This window comes from Calidris pugnax, unplaced genomic scaffold, assembly GCF_001431845.1.
Source record: "Calidris pugnax isolate Ruff unplaced genomic scaffold, ASM143184v1 scaffold289, whole genome shotgun sequence".
Classification (NCBI taxonomy): domain Eukaryota; kingdom Metazoa; phylum Chordata; class Aves; order Charadriiformes; family Scolopacidae; genus Calidris; species Calidris pugnax.
In genome coordinates this window covers 623,222-644,459 of record NW_015091339.1, presented here as the reverse complement: position 1 = coordinate 644,459, position 21,238 = coordinate 623,222, and the positions used below count along the sequence as shown (strand labels likewise).

At 46.7% G+C, this 21,238-nt stretch overlaps 1 protein-coding gene across 1 annotated transcript in view; it reads left to right on the top strand.

Moving 5' to 3' along the window:
• The window catches only part of EXOC4 (exocyst complex component 4), a gene marked incomplete at its 5' end in the record, with an annotated part of 345,671 nt that overhangs the window by 289,268 nt on the left and 35,165 nt on the right, over positions 1-21,238 (top strand). Inside the window, 2 exons of the mRNA XM_014961001.1 lie at positions 13,267-13,408; positions 18,073-18,251. Of these exons, the coding sequence (XP_014816487.1) occupies positions 13,267-13,408; positions 18,073-18,251 (321 nt within the window). The remainder of the gene's footprint in view (positions 1-13,266; positions 13,409-18,072; positions 18,252-21,238) is intronic.

Here is a 21,238-nt window from a genome sequence, read left to right as displayed (position 1 = left end):
TTTTTTTTTTTTTTTTTTTTTTTTTTGGTAGAGATCTATTAATAGAGAACCTTATTTAAAAGCCAGATTAAAGATGATCAACACATGCCTGACCTCGTGCAGGAGAAGGATTTTGTGAATGCTGTCGCTTTGTTATTGCAAGAAGAGTAAATTTCTTTCTGAAACAGAAAAAGCTGCGATTTTTTTTCCAAATGCAAACCATCTGCCATTAACTTAAAAAGATAAATCTGTAGTGCTTGTATTATTTGATGAATATCTGTTGCTTCAATATAACTTAGTCTAAATGACAGCTTTCCATTGTAGCTTCTTAAGCTGTCTCATTTTCCAGTATTTATTTTTTTTTTCTCTGTTCCACTAACTGAACAGTTGGTGCTCCTCTGCAAATGCTCAAAACGTGAGCAGATCCCCTTCTCAGGTGCTCTGAACCTTCATAATACAATCATCCATAATGTCTTTTTCCATCTCATCGCTGTGCACTCATGGTCTGAATGGAGATGAGATGTCCCGGGGTGATCCCCTTCCACCTCTGCCTCGAAGACAGTTTGATCAGGATCGTGTTAATTCAGTTTCTCTCTACAGAGTGTTTTACAGACAAGTCCAAGTTCACCTTGTCCATGCCCTGAGCTTGGCCACAAGTGACATGAATATGGGTAGTCCTGGTATGAGCTCAAGATGTCAAGCCCTGCATCTAGGGGAGAGTGTATTAAATTGACCTGGGAATGGCTGGTTCAAAATGCTGTTTCGTTGAGGTCTGGTTGGTTCAGAGGAGAACCAGAGGAAGCCAAAAGGAAAAGGTCATCTTGGGCATGTTATCTGCATTGCCATGGCTCATATCCACACAGATCCCCCTTGTCAATCCCACAGCTCAGCCTGTTCCTGTGCTGACACCTCTGGGATGCTGCAGAGATGACCAGTGTCATCTCCTTGCTGCTACACACCCCACCATTGTCCACAGCAAGCTTGGGGCTGGTATTCAATCAAGGAATGAAATACCTGCCTAAACTCATGAGTTTTCCCAGGTGGAGCTACCATTGAGCAAGGACATACTGTGTCCAGTTTTGGGCCCCTCACAACAAGAAAGACATTGAGGGGCTGGAGCGTGTCCAGAGAAGGGCAAGGGAGCTGGTGAGGGGTCTGGAGCACAAGTCTTGTGAGGAGCTGCTGAGGGAGCTGGGGGTGTTCAGCCTGGAGAAAAGGAGGCTGAGGGGAGACCTTCTCACTCTCTACAACTCCCTGAAAAGAGGGTGTAGCCAGGGGGGTTCATCTCTTCTCCCAAGGAACAGGCAATGACACAAGAGGAAATGGCCTCAAGTTGCGCCAGGGGAGGATCAGGCTGGATATTAGGAAAAATTTCTTCACTGAAAGGGTGAGAAGAGGCTGCCCACTTGGAATGGAAGAGGCTGCCCAGGGCAGTGGTGGAGTCACCATCCCTGGAGGTATTTAAAAGCTGGGCAGACGTGGTGCTGAGAGCCACAGTTTAGTGGTGATTTTGTCAGTGTTGGCTAGATGGTTGGACTTGATGGTCTTTAGGTCCCTTCCAACCATAACAATTCTATGATTTTATGACAGGAGAGCTTTGCCATCCTCAGCCACAGTAAAATGTGGATCTGTCAAATCTAAACCAAACCATCTTGATCACAGAATCCTAGAATCATATAATTGTCTAGGTTGGAAGGGACCTTTCAGATCATGGAGTCCAACCATCAACTTAATAGAAGCTACAAATGTACTTACACTTATATGAAGCTGCTACTAACAGGTTGAAGACTCCCAGCTAATATTTAGAATCATAGAATCATAGAATTGTCCAGGCCGGAAGGGACCTCCAAAGGCCATCTAGTCCGACCTCCCCACAGTCAGCAGGGACACCCCCAACTAGACCAGGTAACTAATATATAGAGCCATGGTTCAGTAGATACATCATGTCACCTGGAGTTACTCCATACTGGATGGCAAAAACCTAGTGGGGGAGCAAGTGTCAGAGTGCAGAGACCTTTCAGATGACATTTGGAGAGGAAATGTTAAGTGATCCATCAATATCCTGACTTAGCATTTATGAGCCTTTTATCAGTAACACCAAGAGTTTTGGTAAAGCCTGAGCATTAAGAGATTTTTCTGGTTTGTTCTATAACTTTCGTGATAAGATTTCATAGCTCACATATGGGTCTGCTTTGGTGGATCCTAGGGAATGAAACCACAGAGTCATCAGCCAACTAAAAGCTCTTGGTTTCTTGTCAAAGTCATCTCCTAGTGCCTTTTTTTCCCCTTGGATGTCTGCAGTGAAGCTGTTCTTACAGATTAGTGGTTGCTGCTTTCCCCAGCCTTGATGCTTTACATCAAATATTTAATGGTTAGAAAATGAGACGTTGTTTTTCTGACCTGGATGCTCAGCATTTGTCATTCTTTATCCCACAGAATGGGCACACCACCGTGATGCAGTCCCAGTATTGATCTGGTGCCATGGGGTCAGCACTTAGATTACCGTCATGATTACACTAATTACTCTTGTTCCATCTTTCTTTCCTCCCACCCACCAGCCTTAAACGCAGGGGATTGTCATGTAAATAAGTGACCTAATTAGCAGTGCTTTCAAACCGTTTTACAATGAGGATCCCTCATGAGTAATACCAGCAAATCAAGGTTTTTGTGGAAATAACTCCAAAGACCCTGCTGTCCACTCCAGTTGGTTCAATGCATTAAGACCTGTTTATCTCTTCTGAAGAAAATGACTCAGTGATGTCAAAGATTAAAAGCAGTAAGTCCATCTGCTTCTCCTTGGCTTGTTAGAGGTGACAGCTTACTATACTGTGGAAGGGGCAAAATCATTTCCAAAACTAGGTGACCGGACTCAAAAGTGTGGTCAACCGTTGACGTCACTAGTGAGTCACTTTGCCACGGTGCATGGGCTATAGGATGTTGTGATCTAACTAGCATTTATATTTCTATGGGAACTGGGAGAAATGACTCTTAAATAAGCAAGAATTGGGGAGAAAATAGACTATGAGTCTGATGCAAAAGGTAACTGATGTTCCTGCTGACGTTCAGGTCATCTTTTTGCTTGTCTCCTTTCCTTTGAGCGCATTCTGCGTGTTTCCCATTCTACAGCCTACGTTTGAAAACCCTTTGTAGTTCCCATGGATATTCAGATTCACACCTTCTTCTAGATCCTCCTGGTCAAGGCTCATTCATTCTCATTTGTCTTCCAGCACAGACCCCACTGCTGCTTTCTCCTCTTGTTTTGCAAACCAATCTATTAAAAACAAACAGCCCCCAAAACCCTTCTGTCTCTAATTGTCAACACTCAAAAAAGGATCTTTAAGGTATCTACTTAACTGTGTTTATTTTCATTACACTTTCTTCACCTTGTCCTTGCGAAGAAGAGGAATTTAGCTCTTGGGCTTGAGACACCGACTGATTTTAGCATTTGTGCTTCTTGCTCTTATAGTGAGTAAAATAAGCTCAGAGGTCTGAGGTCCTTTTAGAAATACATCCTTCTCAGTACATCTTCTACCCAGAGGAATTTTGCAGTGATGTCATTGGGGCATTTATTGGCAAGGTGCAGCTCAATCATAGAATCATGGAATGGTTTGGGTTGGAAAGAACCTTTAAGGGCCATCTAGTCCAACCCTCCTGCCATGAGCAGGGACATCTTCAACTAGATCAGGTTGCTCAGAGCTCCATCCAGCCTGGCCTTGAACACCTCCAGAGATGGGGCAGCCACAGCTTCTCTGGGCAACCTGGGCCAGGCTCTCACCACCCTCACAGCAAAGAATTTCTTCCCTACATGTCATCTCAGTCTCCCCTCTTTCATATTAAAACCCTTTCCCCTCCTCCTGTGGCTTCCCTCCCTATCAAGAGTCCCTCCCCAGCTTTCCTGGAGCCCCTTTAGGCACTAGAAGGGGCTTTAAGGTCTCCCTGGAGCCTTCTCTTCTCCAGGCTGACTCCCCCCCAACTCTCTCAGCCTGTCCTCATAGGACATCATGGAGGACCCTGAAGAAATAAAAGAAGTTAAATTTATGCTTGTGTTTGCAAGAGAAGTTATGTGCAATCTCAGATGGTTTGAAGCATCACCCCCTTTTCCTGGCCCAGTTGACCAGTCCCTTCACCAAATGTCTTGATCCCTCAGTTTTTAGTTCAGTGATGCTTTATAAGCATCTCATACCAATCACTGTTTTTTTATTGCTTTTCTGGTTCTGAGGAAACCCTAGGTGCATGTTGGCAGCTTTTTATAGCTTTTTTGTTTGGTTTTTTTCATATTAACCCAAGTGCATGGCCAGCACCCATCTTCCTTATTCTTTTAAACTGTGAAAAAATTAACCATTTCGGTTCCCCTGGGACACATTCTAATTGTGGTGTGGACAATCTGCCATGAAGTCAGCGCATAAATCCATTTCCCTCTGCCTTAGATGCAGTACTGAGGGATATGGTGTAGGGGAGGACTTTGTAGAGTAGGGTAGATGGTTGGACTCAATGATCCCAAGGGTCTCTTCCAACCTGAATGATTCTATGATTCTATGCCTTGATTCACAGATGTGAATTTTTCTGTAATTCTCACAGGTTGCTCGCCGGTGAGTTAATGGCGGAGCCGGCATTCTGGGAGTCAGATACCATAGAAATGTCATTAATTTGGTGATACATACATTGTGTTTATTCCAAATGCTTTGAAGCATTCTTTATTAACAGTTGACCTAAAATCATCTCCATCTTTTCTAAGGACACGCTGCCTTGTGTGGAGCAGCTGGCCTTGAGGCTTTCTGTTTTCCTTCCACTCATTTTTGCTCACTCATTCCCCACTATTGACAATTTTTAAAAGGTCTTCTCCGCCTACTGAAACCAGTGACAAATGGGTAAAGAAATTAGTCGGGGGGTGATTTTTTGGCTCTGTGTAGATTGAAGGAAGTGTCTCCATTGACTTACTTCACTGGAGCTGTGATTTTGTCCTGTCTTTAATGAAAATTAGGTGAAACACATGGCTGGTGCTTCCAACAGAGAAGGATGGGAAACACCGAACAGGCAAAAAATACTTTCCAGAATTCAAAAGCAGATAAATGGGTTTTAGTAAGCTTCCTAAATCAAGTCGCTTCTGAACTAATAGAATTCAGCCCAAGAAATAATATTTCTCAGAGGGGTAGGGAAGGGGAAAGTTACATTTTTAAATTACTGAAGAAAATAAAAATTTAACACAGAGGAGTTCTTGTAGTTGAGGAGCACTGGAACAGGAAACACGGGACTTTTCAAAGAGATCCTTCCGTATCCAAAATCTTCAACTGTGATGGCTCTCCTGCTCTTAGCTGCACCTGCACGATTTTGCTTCCTTCAGTGAAAAAGCCCTGCTCTTCAGAATTTTGTAAATGAACCAAGAGGTTTGGGGTTTTTTCAAGCCTTTTCCAGACTTGAGTACAAAGTGTTTAAAGGAAAGCGTTGAACAACCAGACCTTCCAGTGGGTTGTTGTACATTGGAGGTAGAACCTTCCACCACACTATTTCCCCTGTCCCTCTAGTCTGTAGACACATCCCCCCCCCTCCTCAGCCCCAATAATCCCTTTCCCGAGGCTGCATATTTGCAAAAAGTACTGGAAAACAAACCACTTTTAGAGGAGTTATTGCCTTTTTAAAAGTGCTAATTTCCTTGCGAAATTTATGCCTGCCAGCAGAGGCAGACGAGGAGCTCCGCAGGCAGCTCTAACGAGACAATTCATTAAGTAGCGAGTGTACACACGCCATAAAAAACATTAATTCACAAAATGAAAAACTAATAGAGTGTTTAGCCTGTTCTTTATCACCAGTGACAGTCTGCGCTCTCCTCATCATTAGTGTTTACTGAACTGATGGGGACTGCAGCCCGGCCCGCTTATCACCACTCATCGCAAATGAGGTCGCGATGGTTTTTTCCAGCACGGCTGCCTTGTCCCCTCTCCCCAACTGGAATTTTAACAGAGAGGCACAGAAGGAAGCTCTCAGTGCCAGCCTTCAGTTTTGTCTTGCTTTTCGTAGAAAGTTATCCTTCCTTCTCAGAATCACAGAATCTTCTAGGTTGGAAGGGACCTTAAAGATCATCTTGTCCAACCGTCAACCTAATTTTGACAAAAATAGACACCCACACAACAAACAAGGAGCATCACCATCACTAAACCATACCTCCCAGCACTACATCAACCTGTCTTTTGAACACCTCCAGGGATGGTGCCTCAACCACCTCCCTGGGCAGCCCATTCCAATGCCTGAGAACCCTTTCAGTGAAAAAATTTTTCCTAATATCCAGCCTGAAAATATCCAGCCTGAGGATCTCCATCCTCATCAGGACCTCAAGGAGGTTTGCAAGGGAAAACCCCTTCCTTAAGGATCTTCCTGTATGAGCGTGGTTGCCTCTACTCGAGAATGACATTCATTAGTAGGAATTTTCTACTAATAATATTAATTGAGCCTGCTTTCTCTTTACTTCTTCCTGTCCTTTAAGTATTGGCATAACTTTGCCCCTTCAGCACAGGTGAATGGTTGATCCCAGTAATTTATAGAATTTATAGAATCGCCCAGGCCGGAAGAGACCTCCAAAGGTCATCTAGTCCGACCTCCCTGCAGTCAGCAGGGACACCCCCAACTAGACCAGCCTCATCGGGCCTCTCCTTGAATATCTCCAGGGATGGGGCCTCAACCACCTCCCTGGGCAACCTGTTCCAGTGCTCCACCACCCTCACAGTGAAGAACCCCCTCCTAATCACCTAAAAGGTGAGCTGGACCAGTGCTGACTATTTAGTAATTCCATCCTCCCATCTCTTGTTTGAAAGGTCCCAACCTCTTAAAGCATGTCCTTTCCTGATATTTGTTTTGTGTTAACAAGAATCCCCATTCTTGTCTGTGTTTTGCTACCAATCGATACGGTCAGCTGCGCACTCAGCCCGTATGAGCGTGGTCAACGTTCTCCATCTTTCAGAGCTTTGCAGGGACCAAGTTCAAGGACTAGGGTTGAGGCCATTGGCATGGGAGACTTGGTGCTTGGCTTAGGTGGGCGCTGACTGTCATCACCTCTGCTCATCACCACCCGTGCTTATGTGTAGAGACAAGCATCTGTAGAGACAAGCTTATCTTGGAGTCAAGAGTTAACCTTACCCATCATCGTGGAAGTGAAGGTCAGAGCACTGATGTGCAGTTCTCACCAGCTGCATGAGCTATGGAGCTACCTTTCGGTTTGGAGCCCGTGTGAAGACGACAGCTGACATCAAAAATCAAAGTGTTAGGTGCTAGATACGTTGGAGGTTGAACTATTTGACCTTTAAAGGTGTCTTCCAACCCAAACCATTCTATGATTCTGTGATCTTGGGAATCTTGGGAGGTGTCATTGCTCTTATTGAGACCCAAACCATTCTATGATTCTGTGATCTTGGGAATCTTGGGAGGTGTCATTGCTCTCATTGAGGTTTTTTTTTCTCCATATTTAAAGTCTGTAAAGACAACAATTTAGGTAAAAAGGAGTGATGCAACAATATCTGCATAGGTATTTTAAGTATTCAGCCATATCTAAGAGGCCCGAAGGTTCACACTTCTGAAAAGGAAGTGGGAGGATGTCAAACCCGAAATCCAGCTTTCTTTCCTGATTTCCTGTAGCTCTGAGATGAGTCTTGTGAACTTTGGTGGAATCAAAATCCAGTTCCAGATTTTACGGCTCATTCCAGTCCTTTTGTACAAAGCTGCAGCTCAGAGATCCCCAAACAGACCAATTTAGAGGTAGGCAGCGAGTGATCTATGCCTTAGAACTTCAAATTATACTCCTGCAGCCAGAACTTGGTCCAAGTGGCCATATGGGTTGCGTATAGTTGTTGTTGTTCATTATTTCTGGAGCACCACAGGTGTGCAGGGCGCTTTGCGAGCGGATAAAAGGAGAAGGCCCCTGCTCCTCGAAGAGCTTGCACTCTAAATTAGATTGAGATGGCATCTCGAGGGCGAGAAGAGATCAAAGTGGGAGGGAAAATGTGTAACCACTAAAAGAAAAGCGGCTTGAGAGCGGGGTCCTGGTATTTATTCCCACAGGGAGAAAATCATTGGAGTTTATTTGCTTTGTCTGGTACTCTTTGGTTATTTAGGGGTTTTTTTTTAATCTCCAGCAGGTCCTAACGTATCTCCCAGCTCCTGCAGCTGAAGGCAGCTGTCTTCATACAACTACATCGAAGTGATGCCCCGTGGCCAATTGTGTCACCTTTCGGCGGGGCTGTGGGCATCTCAGTGACGTTCCTGTCAACCCACAAAGCCCTTGCTCACCAGCATCACCACGGTGGCAGCTTTCCTTTACCCCTCTCTAGCCCAGATTGACAGAACATAGCTTAACAGAAATAGACGTGATTTTTGGATGGTGTCATATTTAAAAGACTCCTGCTGGTTGGCTTCAGAAGACAGAGGTCTCCTGGCATATGTCCTCCTTCAAAGATCTCGCCAAAATAGGGCCTTGATGTTGCATCTAATGTGCACATTGTACTGCTCTACTCTTATCTCCCTTAAAAAACCCCACGTAATCATGTGTCCAATTCCTCCCAGCTTCACTCAACGCTTTTTCCTCTAAATACCCAGATATTCTTCTTTCTTGTTGTTGTTAGAGTGGCAATTTTGTCTCCCAGTGGCATCATCGTGATGCTAAAAGCTGTAGGAACAGGAGACGTGGAGAGCTTCGAGTCAGCTTGAGTGGCAGTGATGGATAAAAACACATTATCCAGGTTCCACACTGAGAACTAAAGCATGGAAAGAGAAGGTGGTGCACGGGGTCCCCAGAAAAGTCCCCAACAGAGAGAAGAGTGAACCCTGAGTCTCCAAAAGCGTGTTCCAACATATAGCCTATAGCAAATTTCCTTTTCTCTGTGTGTATTTGCAATTCTTTTGGAGTTTCCTCTTCTGGAGAGGAAAGGGGTAAGAAATTAAAATTTAAAAAGCTGTGAACTGGTCCCTGACGTTACCTGTGTGGCACAGCGAGCGTTTCATACTGCATCTCTTTCCCAAATAAGAGGCTTTTTTTTTTTTTTCCCCAACAGAGTTGTAAAATTTCTCTGTGAGCCTTTCCCCTTTCCCTTGTAAAGCGAACGTGTGTCGTGCGAGGTAAAGCCTGAGCAGGTTGGAGGTTTATTTCTCAGGTTCGGGTTGCACCGGAGTCGAGGCAGAGCCTGTAACCTTAGATTGATTTTTTTCTCCTTGCGCTATTAAGCCATTTAAATCTGTTAGCAGTCACTCTGCTCAAGCAGGGAGCGGGCAGGATGCGCTATTGTAGGCCTTGATTGGTTACAGAGGTTTGTTTATGGGCAACGCGGCAGGTTTTGTTTAATATTCCAGAGGTCGAGTAATTTACGTCCATCGATTTACAAGGCACAATCTGTCAAGAGGCACCAGCGTCGCGTTGAATTGCAAAATGATTGAAATCATTGGTGACAACGAGTGTGTTAAGTTTATGGTTTTTCTCTGGTTTGCTGGAACGAAACGTTCCTTCTCCTTGGAGTGAGAAATCTTGGCTGTGCTTACAGCAAGCTAGAAGAAATACCTTAGATTGATATAACCAAACAAAACCATAACCAAACAAAACCCAGCAGCACAGGAAAGTGACTTAAGACAAAGGAAATTCATCTGGTTAGGCTGCAAGATGATAAGGGCCAATGGAACAAGGTGTTGGCCACTGCTTACCCAACCGTTGGGTATTGCGTTGGCCAGGAGGGCTCATGTTCAGGCTGGTGTAAATGTGTTATGAAGATGGAGAAGGGGAAGAAAAAGTGGATGGCTGCTGACCTGCTGTTTTGCTTTTCCAGAATTTCTGTTGGAGATACCTCCTCCCTCTTTCAGCAGAGAACTCAAAGTGTGTTCTGGTGGGTTGAATGTCCATGCCATGCAGGGTCACCCTTCACCCAAAGCACTGGCCAAACAAAGCCGGCTCCAAATTACCTTTTTTTTTTCAAGGCCCTTAATAATTTAGGCTCTGATTATTTTTTGCTGCTACAGCTCCTTCTGTGGGTTCACGTGGCCAAGGTTGATGGAGTAAAAGTGTCTTGAGTGAGACTTAAAGAAATGGGGTTTTCTCGTTGGGTGTGAAATGGTCTTTTCTGGGTTTCCAAAGATTGAGAAAGGAAAACTGATGGGCCCTGAAATGCTTCCTGTGATCTCAAAAAGCAAAAGTACACTTCAGTGTCCTCGTCATGCATGGGAGAAATTGGTTTGCATCCCCCCAGCCAGCACCAGACCCTCCTCCCCACCGTGAGGGCTCTGAACACCCAGAAGGACTTCAGTGCTCTCGCTTTTAAATAAGGAGCAGATTGTCCCCGTCTCCCTCCTCCTCTTATCTCCACTGACAAATATAATTACAGCTTCACTTAAATGGCTGTAAATGAATTCTGGAGAGTAGAAAAAATTGTGCCTGTATCTCTCCCCTGCAGAAATTAGCTGACTCTTGCGTTTCGGATGATGGGTCCATCCATCTCCACCGCTGGAGCGAGCTGGCACGATCGAACCCGAAGCTGCAGCCCCAGTGCTGCTAAAGAGAGCTGATTCCTGCATCCAGGAGAGAGACTGGTAGAAACTTCTCAAAATGTAGGATTTTGGACTAAAAGTAGATGGGGTTTGTTTCCCCCATAATAAAGATGAGGTTTTCTGCTTTCTCCTGTGGCCAAATGAGCACCCCTAGACCTGATCCTGCAGGATCCAAAAGTCCTGCCACCCTCCAGGGAAACAAATGTCACTTGGGGGTCTCGTAGCTGGACAAACAGCTCTTCCAAAGCCCTTCCCAGAGTCATCTCTGAACACCCTTATCTGGAAATTAAGAGGCTGTGTCAATAAGCCCATCAGACCCGCACTGATAATTTCATTTTCTCTGTGGGAGAGACCTCAGTGAGCAGAGAGGGGCTTGGAGGAGTGTTGGGAGGGGGCATCCTTGTTATTCCCATTCACCTGCTCTCATTTCCCTCTTTATTTCTCTTTCATACTCCAGGCCAGTTAATTATTTTCAGCAGTATTTGCCAGGCTACGAATTTCTCTACCGTGTTCCTTGGTTAAAAAAAAAACAAAACAAAACAACTTCATAAATATTGCTCTGATGGCAGGATTTGCTGAAGGAGGCTACTTTCGGGAGCCGTGTTTTACATGGCTTCACCCATGCAGGCTTTTCTCTGTTGTAATTCACCGTACATTTATAAGCACAATTAAGCACTTCACTTTTCCTTTTGTTCTCTCACGCTCCTTTAATTGTACAGGAGCTTTAATTGCTCCAGCCTGTCTTGTATGTTTACCTCTGTTTCCATTTGTTTTATACAAAATATATCAGGGATTTTTATCTCGTTGTTTGGGGTTTTTTTTTATACTAGATCTGAAGGTATGTTTAATTTTAGGACCTAATGCAAAGCTCTGCATAGGTTCCTCCTTCAAAGCAGGTCTTTGGCTGTACAAACAGCAGCAAGTGACATTTACTTAATCAATCTCCATCAAAATGAAAGTTTATTGTCAACAGTTCCTTGGTGATGTACAAATCCTTTCTGTGCAGAGTTGCGTTGGTGTCTGGCAAAGTGTTTTATCGTGTAACCGATGTTAGTGCAAGAAAACGAAGAGGAGGAGGTTGGGAAGGGTTGTTGACACGCTGGAGGGCTTTGCTGCCATCCAGAGAGACCTGGACAGGCTGGAGAGCTGGGCAGAGAGGAACCTGATGAAATTCAACAAGGACAAGTGTAGGGTGCTGCACCTGGGGAGGAATAACCCCCTGCACCAGGACAGGTTGGGGGCTGACCTGCTGGAGAGCAGCTCTGAGGAAAAAGACCTAGGAGTCCCGGTGCACAATAAGATGACCATGAGCCAACAGTGTGCCCTTGTGGCCAAGAAGGCCAATGGCATCCTGGGGGGCATCAGGAAGAGTGTGACCAGCGGGTGGAGGGAGATCATCCTCCCCTTCTGTTCTGCCCTGGTGAGGCCCCATCTGGAGTACTCTGTCCAGTTCTAGGCTCCCCAGTTCCAGAAGGACGGGGAACTGGTGGAGAGAGTACAGCAGAGGCTACAAAGATGATGAGGGGCCTGGAGCATCTCTCTGCTGAGGAAAGGCTGAGGAACTTGGGTCTGTTTAGTGTGGAGAAGAGCAGAGTGAGGGGGGATCAATTGTATGAAGAAGGATGCCAGGATGGAGAACTCCATCAGGCAGAGAATAATGCTGGTATATGAAGAACCAAATATAAAACATCAACGAATAAGCTTAGGCCAGAAATGAGATCCGAAATTTGAACTTCACTGCTAGACAAGTGAAGTTTTGAAGGAGCCAGCAAGGGTAGAAATCTGAACATCTTCAATATGGCACACAAGGCTATGGGACAGAGGGCTTGTGGGGAGTGGACGTGATGATCCAGGAGGTCCCTTGCAGTCCCCATTATTTAATTCAAGTGGAAGGGGGCTGAGTGGGCCTGCCTGATTTCAAACATTGCTAATCACCCTACACAGGAAGTCGTTTCTAAAGTGATGCTCGAACAAGGACTTGAACTCAGATATTTGGGATGCTCTTCCTCTAATTAGGGGGAAATATATGATAATGGTGTGTTACTCTTGTTAGGGAAGCTACTTCTGTAGCTCGAGTGGCAGCGATTTGTGTTGCAGGGGGGAGATGGTTTAGGGTTCAGGCACTGTGATAAAACACCAGGGATGAAGCTGCATTGACACTTCTCCAAGAGATGGTGCTCTTGTGGTCGGGATAAACTCAAGGTGTTTTTTTAAAGAGGTCCCAGTGGGAGGGAAACAGTTGGTCCATGACCTACTCATGCCTGTTGCCTGCTTTTTAATGGCTTTACTGCCTAAGGGCTGTGTTTTATTAAGAAGAACGAAGAAAGCCTCCCAGATACCTCTGAAGGGATGGGGGCAGGCAAAGACTCACCTGAGATTACATGGGGAAGTCTATGGTGACCAAAAAGGACCATTAGGACCATCCTGCCAGTGCCACACTTTGGCTCCTGAGCAGCTCTTTTCTTGCTCCAAGCAGAGCGAGATAAATGTTCCTGGATTTTGCAGCTGCAGAAATACTCATCACAGAGCCAATATCTTCCCAAGCAAATGTATTCTGGTGGTTGATTAAACCCCTCAGATTCACTTTGGACTTTAATCAATTGCAGAAGCAGTTTGTTGCTTCGTGCGCTCCCAAATTATAGAGGTTATTGCTCAGCAAAAAGTGGGAGAGAACACACACGTGTTGAGGACGGAAGCAGACGAGATGCTGTGGTTGCTAAAGCTGAGTGGTATTGATGAAGGATGTCACAAATTTATCCCGTCTTCTCTTTCTAGCCATGTCTCCTGGCCAGGACAGCCATGCCAGTCTGGAACACCTCCCAGCATCTGAGCAGATCCTGCAAACCCTGAGCGAGCTGGCCAGGTCCTTCCAGGAGATGGCTGACCGCTGCCTGCTGGTTCTGCATTTGGAAGTCAGGTAAAAGCCCTAAATTCGTGGATTGTGGGTGAGATTGGGAGGTGGTTGGTTAAGAAGGTGTCCAGAGTACACATTATGGCACCTGAAACAGATGGATTTGCCTGCTGTAGCCTCAAAGGTCAGTCCAGAAACACCAGATCCCATCACCATGGATCGCCAAATGTGGGATGGAGGCAGGATACTCAAAGCGGAATTTTTTAGGGAGATCTGTGTCTTATTCTCCCCCTCTGCTCCACTCTCATGAGACCCCACCTGGAGCACTGTGTCCAGCTTTGGAGTCCTCAGCACAGGAAGAACATGGACCTATTGGAAGGGGACAGTCCTCAGCACAGGAAGAACATGGACCTGTTAGAAGGGGATGAGAGGAGGACACAGAGATGATCCGAGGGCTGGAGGCCCTCTCCTAATAAGACAGGCTGAGAGAGTTGGGGGGGCTCAGCCTGGAGAAGAGAAGGCTCCAGGGAGACCTTAGAGCCCCTTCCAGTCCCTCAAGGGGCTCCAGGAGAGATGGGGAGGGACTCTGGATCAGGGACTGTAGCAATAGGACGAGGGGTAATGGTTTTAAACTGAAGAGAGGAGATTTAAATTAGATACTAGAAAGAAATTGTTTGTTGTGAGGGTGGTGAGACCCTGGCCCAGGTTGCCCAGGGAAGCTGTGGCTGCCCCATCCCTGGAGGGGTTCAAGGCCAGGTTGGATGGGGCTTTGAGTGACCTGGTCTGGTGGGAGGTGTCCCTGCCCATGGCAGGGGGGTTGGAACTCGATGATCTTTAAGGTCCCTTCCAACTCAAATCGTTCTATAATTCTATGATTATGTGTCAGAGACTAGCAGAAATGAGGTTTCGGGGGGTTTGTCCTTAGTATATTGCACAATGATGTTTTAATAGTCTAACAGGTGTCTGCACATTTATTAGCCACTGTGCTTTGGAGCTTTTCGTACTACTTTTTCAAATAGGAACAGAAACTGGGCAACCAGCTGGATTTTTTTAAAGGGATGGATAATTTTATGATGTCTCTGGCTTCACATGCAAAGATCAAAGGCAGCAAATCCCTTTCTTCAGCCTGCCAGCTCTCCACTCTGGGGCTGGGAAGACGTTTTTCCCTTATGCATTGTATTGGCCAGGTGTATTTTCATTGCTTTCCCTTTTCTCTGAAGCATCAAACAGAAGCAGGTGTCAGAGACGGGCAGTGAGGCTTGATGGACCATCAGTTTGTTCTGCCGTGACACATCCTAAGCCATATTGTGTCCTTGTGTACGTTGACGGAGCTCTGGTGAAATCAGTAGGCAGCTTTAAAAAAAAAAATACACATTAGTTATTGTCAGCAGCCCTTCAACCTGCTATCCATCATCTGCTGGCCACAGATGAGCTGGGGTTCGAAGGAATGGGGGAAAAGATTGGAAAAGTATGGAAATGGAGCAGCCTTCCAGGTGTGATGTAACGCGAGGTGATGCCCGAGGTAACCCAGACTCATGGTATGGAAACCAGCCTGAATGGGATTCTGGCCTCAATCCTCTGTGGCTTTCCATCATGCTTGGGTTAAGCAGAAATAAGTGCAGGTGTAATTCAGGAAAAAATGTGTGCTATCAGTTTAGAGCAGACCATTGCCCACCTCCTTTAGCGCTTACAAGAGGAGCTCCATCCCGTTTAACACTGTGAATACACCAAAGCATATTATTCTGGGCAACATCATGCTTGGGTTAAGCAGAAATAAGTGCAGGTGTAATTTGGGAAAAAAATTGTGCTGTCGGTTTAGAGCAGACCATTGCCCACCTCCTTTAGCGCTTACAAGAGGAGCTCCATCCAGTTTAATGCTGTAAATACACCAAAGTATATAATTCTGGGCAATGGGTGGAAAGGGATGAGAAAAAGCCATGCTAACAACCAGGAAAATCCCCAGCGGGGTGGGAGCTTCCCCATAGCCATTCTTCTGCGTTTGTGACCACCTGCAGTAACGGAGGAAAATCCCTGTCCCTCTGCTGGCTGTTACCAGCAGGTTTCCCTGAGGTTCCTCCACCAGCTCCCTGCATCCCTGCCATTCCCAAGGTGCAACGTGTATTCATCCACAGAAACCCCGAGCTTTAAACTGGCACTTAGAGCCAGTAAAAAGCCTGTGAATGAGGTTCAACAAGGCCAAGTGCCGGGCCCTGCTCTTGGGTCACACCAACCCCATGAACGCTACAGGTTTGGGGAAGAGTGGCTGGAGCTGCCCAGCAGAAAAGGACCTGGGGGTGTTGGTCAACTGTTGGCTGAACATGAGCCAGCAGTGTGCCCAGGTGGCCAAGAAAGCCAACAGCATCCTGGCCTGTATCAGGAACAGTGTGGCGAGTAGGGCCTGAGAGGGGATTGTCCCCCTGTACTCGGCACTGGTGAGGCCCCACCTCGAGTGCTGTGTCCAGTTTTGGGCCCCCTACCATAAAAAAGACATTGAGGTGCTGGAGCGGGTCCAGAGAAGGGCGACAAAGCTGGTGAGGGGTCTGGAGCACAAGTCTTGTGAGGAGAGGCTGAGGGAGCTGGGGTTATTCAGCCTGGAGAAGAGGAGGCTGAGGGGAGACCTTATTGCTCTCGACAACTCCCTGAAAGGAGGGGGTAGAGAGGTGGGGGTTGGTCTCTTTTCTCAAGTCACAGGCGACAGGACGAGAGGAAATGGCCTCAAGTTGCCCCAGGGGAGGTTCAGGCTGGATATTAGGAAAAATTTTTTCACCGAAAGGGTTCTCAGCCATTGGAATGGGCTGCCCAGGGAGGCGGTTGAGGCCCCATCCCTGGAGGTGTTCAAAAGACGGGTTGATGTAGTGCTGGGAGGTATGGTTTAGTGATGGTGTTGCTTTTTGTTTGTTGTGCAGGTGTCTATTTTTGTGAAATCTTTGTTGACAGTTGGACAAGATGACCTTTAAGGTCCCTTCCAAACTAGAAGATTCTGTGTGATTCTGTGTAATTTATCCAGCCTCTCGCTGTTGCATTTTAAGGTGCATTTTAAGAAAACACCAACAAACAGCAAAGGGGATTTGAGGCGACGCAATTATCCCCTTGTGTTTCTCCTCCCTCAGGGCCCCCAGTTCAGTCACAGCTCTGCCAGATGCAGGTTGGGACGAGCCTGGTATTGACTTCTCCTCCTCCGGTACCTTGTGGGCATGGACCTGAGGACAGTGGTCACTGAGATCCTGATCCTTGGATTTATATCTGCTTCCTTCAAGGAAATCTGTTGGCACGTTCAGATTGTTAACCGTTTTTTTTGTGACAAATAACTGTGGAGTTTTAGATTATTTAGTGTCTGTTATTTTCCTATTATAAGCCCTAGATAGAATTATACAGCAGCGGACACTAAAGAGTGCAAACAGGCTGAGAGAGTTGGACTTGTTCAGCCTGGGGAAGAGAAGGCTCCAAGGAAACCTTAGAGCAGCCTTTGAGTCCCTGAAGAGGCTCCAGGAAAGCTGGGGGGGGACTCTTGATCAGGGAGGGGAGCCATAGGATGAGGGGGAAGGGTTTTAAATTGGAAGAGTGGAGATTTAGGTGAGCTATTAGGAAGGAAGTCTTTACTGTGAGGGTGGTGAGAGCCTGGCCCAGGTTGCCCAGAGAAGCTGTGGCTGCCCCATCCCTGGAGGGGTTCAAGGCCAGGTTGGATGGGGCTTTGTGCAACCTGGTCTAGTGGGAGGTGTCCCTGCCCAGGGCAGGGGGTTTGGAACTCAATGATCTTTAAGGTCCCTTCCAACCCAAACCATTCTGTGATTCTATGATTTTACTCTTGGAATTGCCCTAAATTTTGATGGGCACCTCAAGGATGTTATCCAGGAGAATGGGGGACGTGCAAGCCAGGACATAACCGTCAGAGCTTTGTCAACCCCAAAACACAGCTCCCCACTGGTGGGGCGAGACTGGTGTGAACCTGCTGTCTCAGTGATCCTGAATTATACTTCAAGTGCAAGGAATATTTAATCCAGGCTGTGATTTCCTGTGTTTCCCTGACAGATTAAATTCGTAAGAACCCAACCAACGTCCCATCCCCATTGAGTGATGTGGGTGAGACCCAAGGATTACAAACGTAGAAGTAGTTTTGCGGTTGACTTTGCTGGACACAGGACTTTCCTCTACATCTTTGAGACAAATTTAGTTACAGGTTTTTTGCAGTACCTTAATAGGTGATTTGAATGCACAGAATTTCTCCTTCGATGGAGAGGTGATGGTTGGGCGTGTTGCCTACAGCCCTACCTGGTGGCTGAGCAGAAAAGAAAATTGTTGCAATAGTGTTAAATGCTTGAGAATAGGCACAACCTTGGCCTCCAAGTTATCTTTACATGTCCCCTGTCTCATGCCTTCTGCCACTTATAGCTGTTATTAGATCTTTATGGTACGTAGAAGTTCTTCTTTGCGCATCGGTATTGAATTGGTGCCAAACCGACACGTGTGATGTTGGAGAACCTTGTGAAAAGACACTTGGGATTTTACTGGGGTAATGTAGGTCAGGTCTGTTAATGGAGGGTCCTTTGTATTCAGCTCTCAGGATGGGACAATGGCAAGAGGAGGATGCATCTAATGCCGACATAACTATCCCTTTCTTAAAATAGCTGTTATTTTTTACCAGCTTGGACACTGGAAGGAAAATAATGTGGTGGCACTTTGCATACCCACTAATATTTAAACATCAGTGTTGTAACTTTTCTATCCTGCAGAGTTCATTGCTTCCACTATCTGATCCCACTGGCGAAACAAGGGAACTACGCCATCGTCGCCAACGTGGAGAGCATGGACTATGACCCTCTCGTTGTCCGGCTCAACAAGGACATCAGTGCCATCGAGGAAGCCATGAGCGCCAGCCTCCAGCAGCACAAGTTCCAGTACATCTTTGAAGGTCAGACATTTACCATAAGGGTTTGGTTCTTCTGAAATAGCTTTTTCTGAAGCTCAACAGTATTCCCTTTGGGGGTAAGTCAGACTGTGGTACTGTTGCCATCTACAGCAGATTGGTAAGTATGATCCAGGCAAACCATGGCAACTGCATTCTGGGCTGCATCAAAAGAAGTGTGGCCAACTGATCAAGGGAGGTGATTCTACCCCTCTGCTCCACTCTGGTGAGACCCCACTCGGAGTATGGCGTCCAGCTCTGGAGTCCTCAGGACAAGAAGGACGTGGACCTGTTGGATGGGTCCAGCAGAGGGCCATGAAGATGATCAGAGGGCTGGAGCACATCTCCTATGAAGACAGGATGAGAGAGTTAGGGTTGTTCAGCTGGGAGAAGAGAAGGCTCCAGGGAGACCTTATAGCGGTCTTCCAGTCCCTAAAGGGGCTCCAAGAGAGATGGGAAGGGACTCTTGGTCAGGGAGTGGATCCTCATCATAGGATGAGGGGGAATGGTTTTAAACTGAAAGAGGGGAGATTGAGATGAGATATTAGGAAGAAATTCCTTGCTGTGAGGGTGGTGAGACCCTGGCCCAGGTCGCTCAGAGAAGCTGTGGCTGCCCCATCCCTGGAGAGGTTCAAGGCCAGGTTGGATGGGGCTTTGAGCAGCCTGGTCTGGTGGGAGGTGTCCCTGCCCATGGAAGGGGGTTGGAACTTTATGATCTTTAAGGTCCCTTCCAACCCAAACTATTTTATGAAACACAGGGCACTCAAAACCCCTTTTGTCTCCGTACCATTTCTGAGTGTATCTGGATAAATAGGAGGAGCAGGTCCGTGCTGAGCAGCAAAGCAGCAAGTTGATGTACATGCAGGACAATTCTTCCTCGGGAAGCCATAGGGCATGTGTATATATTATGAGCACAGCTCTATTACGGCGCAGTTCCTATCCGAAGTGTAGCCATTCCATTTCTAAAATTAAATTTAGAGAACATTAGCTCTTCTGATGTCTCATCTGTCGTGATTACCTTGGAGAATATAAATCATGTCTTGGTTCATCTCCCCTGCGTTTATTTGCGGCGCTGACGCACAGTTCATTCTCTTGCCTGCCTGCCAGGATGCATGTCCCCTTATGTGGTGGTTGTTCAAAGTCAGGAGAAAGTGGGGACTGGAGATGGACCCATCGCCCAATATAATACATCTGCAGAGATGAAGGCTCTGCAAGCCTGGTTGGCCTTATTCTGACCACTCCTTATTGGTCCTGGAGAAGGCTTTCAGTATCTGTGTGCCTTCCCCCCCATACCCATGGAGCTTTTTTTAATCAAATATTTTCTAAGCTGTGTGAATCGTGGCAAACTGAGTGATATATAAATCATGTCTTGGTTCATCTCCCCTGCGTTTATTTGCGGCGCTGACGCACAGTTCATTCTCTTGCCTGCCTGCCAGGATGCATGTCCCCTTATGTGGTGGTTGTTCAAAGTCAGGAGAAAGTGGGGACTGGAGATGGACCCATCGCCCAATATAATACGTCTGCAGAGATGAACGCTCTGCATGCCTGGTTGGCCTTATTCTGACCACTCCTTATTGGTCCTGGAGAAGGCTTTCAGTATCTGTGTGCCTTCCCCCCCATACCCATGGAGCCTTTTTTAATCAAATATTTTCTGAGCTGTGTGAATCGTGGCAAACTGAGTGAAGACCAGCACATTGTAGAGCTCCTCTTACAGCTGAGATCTACTGAGTCTGTTCGAGGAGACAGTGAAATGGCTCCAGACAGAGCCAGGGGGACTGTTTGCATCTCGCCAAGCCATGTGGTTGAAATTTATACACATAGTCTTCATGAAATATAGGCATCTCTTAAGCCCAGTTTTGGGATTTACACCTACCCTGTGCTGGTGGCCTATACTTGAAAGTATTTTCTTAATTCAGATTTTTAATCAATGTTTAGTCTTGTACAGCCCTGCGTGCCAAGCTAATGGGGCTGGGGGTTATTTTTTGCTATTTGCGATGCGACGTGACTGGATACATCATTTTGGGGGTGGCTGTGACTTTGAGCGGCTGGCTGCGTCCTTCAGCAGCAGAGGGAAGAGATGGAGACATCATTCAGACACAAGAAGCTGGTCAGGACTGATCAGGGAGAGGTTGAACATGGAGTGCATTGAAATGCAGATCATTCCTGCTCTCGCGGACTGTGATTTTGCCAGGGAAAAATACCACACTGGGTAACAAATTAAATTACTTATCATTTTGTAGGAGCAGTAGTGGTCCATTGCTCTGCCCAGACAGAGAGAGGGACTGAAAGGGACATTATGCAAAGCCTGATTATAAATCTGGAAGCACCCTGGAAATATCAGTGGCTATGATAATGCAAGTTTGAGTTTTCACAGTGTTTGGGGGCGTTTTTGTATTTTTACTAAAGAAGGCAGTGTGCAGTTGCAGCCCAGAAGGCCAATCGCATCCTGGGCTGCATCAAAAGAAGCGTTGCCAGCAGGTCCAGAGAGGTGATTCTGCCACTTTACTCTGCTCTGGTGAGACCTCACCTGGAGTATTGTGTGCAGGTCTGGAGCCCTCAATAGAAGAAGGACATGGACCTGATGGAGAGGGTCCAGAGGAGGGCCACAAGGATGATCAGGGGGATGGAGCACCTCTGCTACGAGGACAGGCTGAGGGAGCTGGGGTTGTTCAGCCTGGAGAAGAGGAGGCTCCGGGGAGACCTAATAGCAGCCTTCCAGTACCTGAAGGGAGCCTACAGGAAGGCTGGGGAGAACCTGTTTAGAAAGGCCTGCAGTGACAGGACGAGGGGAAATGGCTTCAAGCTGGAGGGGAACAGATTTAGACTGGAGAAGAGGAGAGGGTTCTTCACTGTGAGGGTGGTGGAGCACTGGAACAGGTTGCCCAGGGAGGTGGTTGAGGCCCCATCCCTGGAGATATTCAAGGAGAGGCTCGACGAGGCCCTGGGCAACCTGGTCTAGTTGGGGGTGTCCCTGCTGACTGCGGGGAGGTCGG